Source organism: Dermacentor silvarum, unplaced genomic scaffold, assembly GCF_013339745.2.
Source record: "Dermacentor silvarum isolate Dsil-2018 unplaced genomic scaffold, BIME_Dsil_1.4 Seq134, whole genome shotgun sequence".
NCBI classification, from domain to species: domain Eukaryota; kingdom Metazoa; phylum Arthropoda; class Arachnida; order Ixodida; family Ixodidae; genus Dermacentor; species Dermacentor silvarum.
In genome coordinates, this window is record NW_023605710.1 from 25915 (window position 1) to 32605 (window position 6691).

Consider the following 6691-nt stretch of genomic DNA (forward strand, 5'->3'; position numbering starts at 1 on the left):
ACCTCGACGAGCAACAGCCAGCAGCTGGGATCAAAGACCAATGCAAAGAATACACCTGCACAGGTAAGCTGGGCGGGAGTCGCGTCTTCCACGACCAAATTCATCGAGCAAAGTGAGGAATACAAGCGAGCCATCTCAGAGGGCAGACAACTTAAAGCAATCTTACACGGTAAAACGCAAGAAGTAGAAACACTCAAGCGACAGGTAGCTATGCTCACGGCGCAAATGGATCAACTTAAATCCAAACCACCCACTCCGACACCGCAACAACAAGCACAACCACCACCACCACCACTTGCGACACAAACAAAACAGCCAACACAACAACCACTGTCACAGCGGCCACCAACAGAAACACAATCCTCGCCACAAGATGCGACAACACAAGTGACACTGCAGCAAGTAGAACACATGTTTGCATTACAGCAGCAACAAATCCAGCAACAATTTCAGCAAATGCAAGAGCAACTACAAGCGCAAATGCAGCAGATGTTTACGGAATTCCAAGAACTAAAACGATATGTAGACGATTCAGTTCAGAAGTTCCAACGGCCGCGCAAACGACGACACAGCCTCGCCTCGGGCCAGCTGAGCGCGAAGATCATGGACACCACTGACACTGAGGATACCACAACCTCCGAAGTTCCTCATCATGGCTAACAACACAATCAGGCAACAAGAGAATCTCACTATGTGGCAGTGGAACTGCCGATCACTACACAACAAACACGCGACACTAACACAATACATCAAGACGGCGCTAGTTCCTCCCGACCTCATCTGCTTGCAAGAGGTGGGGAAGCGACCGAGACCCATAGAGGGTTACTGCCTGTACACGAACCCGGATCACCCGATGGTGGCAACGCTGGCTCGAAAAGACCTTGCGATCAGCAGTGCCGCAGCACCGGGAGTAGAAATCCAGCACCAAATTATAACAATCTGGCCAGTGAAGAAGGGACGACCAAAGTGCGTCTTGGTTAACGTCTACAGTTCACCCAGAGACCAAAAAGCTGACTTCTCACCATTACTTAACCATGTATCCACCCTCCTCGTGCGACGTGATAGGCTAATTCTCCTCGGAGATTTCAACGCCTGGCATTCAGAGTGGGGATACAAGAGAGACACGGCGAAGGGCTCCAACCTTCTCAGAACGACACAGACACATGAACTCTTGCTGATCACGCTGCCAGGCGTCCCCACCAGAGTAGGCAACAGCGTGGCTCGCGATACCACGCCTGACTTAACTTTTGTTAATGACGACAGAGGAGTCACCTGGAGCAACCTGGACGAGACGCTAGGCAGTGACCATTACATTATAAATGTAACCTGCAACACGGCAAAAGTACGCCAATCCCTGGGGACGGCCAAACTCACTGACTGGAAAAAGTACAGAGAAAAACAGCAGACAGCCAATTCAACGCCAACCTCTGCAGGAGAATGGAGCGCTTTTCTTAAAGAAATCTACAATGCCACCACCAAAGAGTATCAGACCACACCGGAAACGCCGGCGGTGGACAACCACCTGGCACACCTCTGGGAGGCCCGCCGAAGTCTATCAAAGCGTTGGAAGCGACAAAGACACAACCGCAAACTCCGACGCCGGATAGACCAACTGGCAGAAGAAGCCAACGTCTACGCCATACAGCTCAATAACAACAACTGGCGAAGTTTTTGCGACTCCCTACGAGGCACCTTGAGCACCAAGAAAACCTGGGCTATCCTCCGTTGCATGCTGGACCCATCAAGCACACGTACGCAAGCGAATAATGTCATGAGGAAACTCGTCGGAGAATATCCAGGCACAGAAGACGAGCTCATCCAACTACTAAAGAACACTTACACCGGAGAAGCACAGACGCCTTCACCTAGCCCCAGAAACTATCACGGCCAAGAAAACGGAGATCTGGACGCCCCTATCACCTTCGAGGAACTCTACACCGCTACTCAGGCATTCAAGAAGAACACGGCACCGGGCCCCGATCGAATTACCAATGCAATGCTGAGAAACCTAAGCGACTCGGCCATCCAACAGCTAACCGATTTCTTTAACGACACGGTATGGAAACCCCACGGCCGACTACCCTCGGAATGGAAAACGGCAAACGTTATTCTAATACCGAAGCCGGGGAAACCGCGCGAACTAGGCCAACTACGACCCATCTCGCTCACCTCCTGTCTGGGCAAGCTTTTTGAGCGAGTCGTCCTCACCAGACTCGAGAGACACATAGAGCAAAACGATCTGCTTCCGGCCACAATGCTTGGCTTCAGGAGAGGGGTATCGGCCCAAGACGTCTTCTTACTGCTAAAAGACGAAGTCCTCAATCCCCCGTCGGGTAGTCCAGACAGGATCTTGCTCGCACTCGACATTCAAAAAGCATTTGACACTATCTCGCACTCCACGATTCTTGAGGGACTCGATGACGTAGGATGTGGTGATAGAATACATTGCTACGTGCAAGACTTCTTGAGCAACCGCACCGCCCATATTGGGATAGGTACGACACGATCACTCGCATATGACCTACCGGGGCGAGGCACCCCTCAAGGCTCTATACTATCACCGCTCCTTTTCAACATCGGCCTACGCAAACTGGCACTACAACTGGAGGAGCACAGAGATCTCGGGTGCGCCATATACGCGGATGATATTACGCTATGGGCCACTCAAGGCTCGTACGGCGACCGGCAAGATATCCTCCAAAGAGCCATTGACACGGTCAAACCTTCACGAAACAAGCAGGCATGAAATGCGCCCCGGCCAAGTCGGCATACCTACACATTAGGCCCAAGCATACACAAGCGAACAGAGCACCGACCCTACAACTCTTTCTCGATGGGGAACCCATCAAGAGGACAACAAACATGCGGGTTCTCGGGATGCACGTACAAGAAACGGGCAGCGTTTCCATCGCGCTCTCTAAACTCAAACGCACTGTAAGCAGCATCACTGGACTTATCAACAGAATCGCGCGCGGCAAAGAGGGAATGACGGAGGCGGACACTTTGCGATTGGTGCAAGCCTTCGTCATTAGTCGCATAACTTACGCACTGCCCTTTCAAGCCACGCGCCGCACCGAGACCGATCAAGTGGACAAATTGATTCGAATCGCCTGTAAGGCCGCGCTCGGCCTTCCGGCGAGCACAAGCACGGAGCGCCTCCGGGAGCTAGGGCTGACCAACACATATGAAGAGCTCGCCGCAGCCACGATGATCGCCCAGCGAGAGCGTCTTAACGCGACGCCCCAGGGACGTTGTCTATTAAGACGCCTGCACTACCCCCTGGCGCCGCAATTCTGCGGGGACGAGACTCAACTGATACCACTCGCTCTGCGAACACGGCTACATGTGTATCCCATCCCACGCAACATGCACCCGACATACCACGCAAGACGAAGACGAGCCAGGGCGACAGCCCTGCTACAGAGGCAGGGCCACCCGGACACGTATTTCGCGGACGCAAGTCTCTACCCCCACACAACACGAACCCCCGCCTTCGTGGCGGTCGCGACAAATCGGGCACGCATGGTCGCGGCTGCGTCCTTGCGCACCTCGTCCAGCGCAACGGCGGAGGCCGCAGCCATCGCCCTAGCCGTACGAGCCGCCGAAGCAAACGGTCAATCGGCACACGTGCTAACGGACTCTCAGGACGCATGTCGACTATACATGCGGGGAGTTTTGCCGGCCAGCGTCGTGCGCATCCTCGGACCAAGACTCACTCACGACCATGGGATCACATGGTGCCCGGCACACGCCGGAGTGGATGGCAACGAACGGGTGGACCGCCTGGCTCGAGATATGACAGGCCGAGCCGCGGATCACTCCACCCTAACGGAGCCCCCCACACCCGGCACGCCCCGAGAAATACTGGAGCTGCAAAGACTCGGCCGACAAACAAAGGCTCCTCCCCATCCCAAGCTCAACAGGGTGCAGGCAAGGGACTGGCGCCGCCTACAGACGAACACCTTTCCTCACTTGCACAGGCTACACAAGATATACCCCGACAGACACAAAGACAAATGTCCCTGGTGTGAAGACACCCCGACACTCCAGCACATCACATACGAATGCCCGAGGCGCCCGGCACATGCCGTCTCGCCGCTAGTCAGGAACTCACTCGTGAACTGGTCGTGGCAGGCGCGACTCACCGAACTGGACTTGGGAAGCCAGCTGGCGACCCTCGACCAGGCCCGGCGAGCCGCGGAAGCCAGTGGGGCCCTGGAATAGGGGCTCCACCCATAGACACCAGTAAGATTTTTGTTTCAATAAAGTTGTTCTTCTTCTTCTTCTCCGCCGACAGGACCAAAGAAGACACAGGGACACACACGGCGCTAACTTCCAACGATAGGTTGCGAGAACACAAAAACAAAGTCGACAAAATTGCATCAGACGGGTTTCTCTCCCTTCGTTGTAAGCAGCATCATTGCTTCCCTCTCTATTAGTCAACAACCATTACTGGTAGAAGTAAGTGCAACCTTAGTATACTTATAATAGAAGCTGAACAGAGTGCTGCCTTGGGGGAATCCTGTATTAGTAAACCGTCATTGGCTCTCTGATAAAGAACTGAAAATTTTTCGCATGCCTTAGGATATCACTGTATAGACATTTTTTTCGCTTTGAATGTTTAACTGTTCACGTGGCTGTGACTCATGATGGCTGAGTGAATAAGTACGAGCTGGTCTTCGATAATTACCATTGTTGGATGTTTGTGCCATGTGTGTCCCTGTGTGTCTTATTTTGGCCTGTCTTTTAACCGCCCTACCGTAAACCCTCCACGATGTGTTACCAACAAGCCCACATTGCAACCCTCGTGAGCTTCACAGCCCCTCATCTAGACCGCTGTCACATAAGGAGTTTAAAGCAGCTTACGCTGCACGCAAGCCCATTCCCAGGGCTTTATAGAAGTGATTGCATACAAATTGAGCGAGAGTCTAGAGGACATTCAGTCCCTTTATGAGATGTGCTACGCTCAGTCGCATACTATAAGCACACGCAAAGCACATTGGGAATATCCTCGACTAAAGCATGACTTCAAGTGCACAATTCACGTCTCGTTAGGGATTAGTTATAGTTAAGGGCGTTTTAGTCCTAATTGTTATCTCTGAGACACGCTTTACTTCGACCCCTTGCACAATCACCAAAAAGGACAATGGACCTATCGCGTGGCGTGTAATTATCGCACTGAAGAATTGTCCGTGCTTCGGTAGAATTTTTCTCTGCCATAAGGTTCTTTCGTAACACGAAATTGCAAAGCAAGCAAGTTCTTTCATACGTTAGGCATAAGCTTTAAGTAGGCCACTTTGTCGTGCGATGCGGCATCTCCTGCCAAAAGTTGTGGCGCGAGAGCTAAAGTCATCAGTGCCCTTAATCGGCTCTATCGCATTGAAACGCCACTCAAGAGCCGGGTCGGTGAATAAAGGATCAGGCCTGTGAGGACCAGGCGAGCGCAAATTTGCGTATATTACGTTACGAGCATTGTGGCCTTCGAGAAATAAAGCCCCATTCATTGTCCTGAAAACGCCGCTTGTGTTGGCAGCTGAGGCAGCTTTCGGCATATTGAGTAATGTCCCTTTGTGGAACAAGGTAATTTTATACTGATGCGACAATTTAATCTGTCCTACCACAGCGCAGTTTTTTCTACTCATGCTATAGCCCTAATCTCTGTTCTTTTTTTAATGTTATGATAACCATCATTCAAGCAGCCGGTACACAATCTCTCCGAAATTTAGGAACAATGGAGCACACTGTGCGGATTGATGCCTATGCCACTTTTTTTTTTTTTACAAACAATAAACGTTCTGCGTCGTTACACGTCTACTGTTTCTAACTATAACTATTTTGAGCGTCTCCATTCCCCTATTGTTTTCCCTCCTCCCTCCCTCCATACAAAGGGAGCACTGTCTTCGGTCAACGCTTTATACAAGACCGAGGATAACTGGGTTAGGTACGGCACATGCTGTTTCTTTTTGGTTTTTATTGCGATAGCAATTATATGGACACTTCAAGCGGATTTCTGCCGTTGGCGTCGCCGTCGTCGTCGTCGTCGCTGTGAGTTTCCGTATGCAGTTCAAGGGCGATAAAATCGTCGCCGCGCGCCGTACGCTGTATGTGCGAGTGAAAGCTCGCGAATGAGGTTCCGTATAAAGTTCAAGGGCGATAAAATCTTCGCCGCGCTCCGTACGCTGTATGTGCGAGTGAAAGCGCGCGAATGAGGTTCCGTATAAAGTTCAAGGGCGATAAAATCTTCGCCGCGCTCCGTATGCTGTATGTGCGAGTGAAAGCGCGCGAATGAGGTTCCGTATAAAGTTCAAGGGTGATAAAATCTTCGCCGCGCTGCGTATCCTGTATGTGCGAGTGAAAGCGCGCGAGGGACGCGCGCTTTCACGGAGAGCGACCGCATGGCGGAGAGCAAACGCGACCGTAGCCCCAAAAGCCGGAGGGGGATAGGAGGGAGGGAGGGTAGGAGGGAGGGGGGGGGGGGGCGAAGTTGTGCTGCGGCACCAACGACGCAAAAGGAACTGGCGACTCAGTCTCGCAAGTGAAAGGAGGAAAACGGGAAGGCAGCGCGGGAGGGAGTGGGGGGGGGGGGGGGGGGGGGGGGCTTCTACTCTGCCCGCAACTGCATACTTGTACTTTGCCCGGCTGTGGCGGTCGCCCGCACTGTATCTCGAAAGCGATCTGCAGACGGCTCATA

General features: G+C 52.4%; 1 protein-coding gene across 1 annotated transcript; it reads left to right on the top strand.

Annotated features, from left to right (window-relative positions):
• The first annotated feature begins 210 nt into the window (after nt 1–210).
• On the top strand, nt 211–660 carry LOC119434605 (splicing factor 3B subunit 4-like). The gene has a single exon (XM_037701717.1). It carries the CDS (start codon nt 211–213, stop codon nt 658–660), a length of 450 nt encoding a protein of 149 aa, XP_037557645.1.
• The last annotated feature ends 6031 nt before the right edge of the window (nt 661–6691 follow it).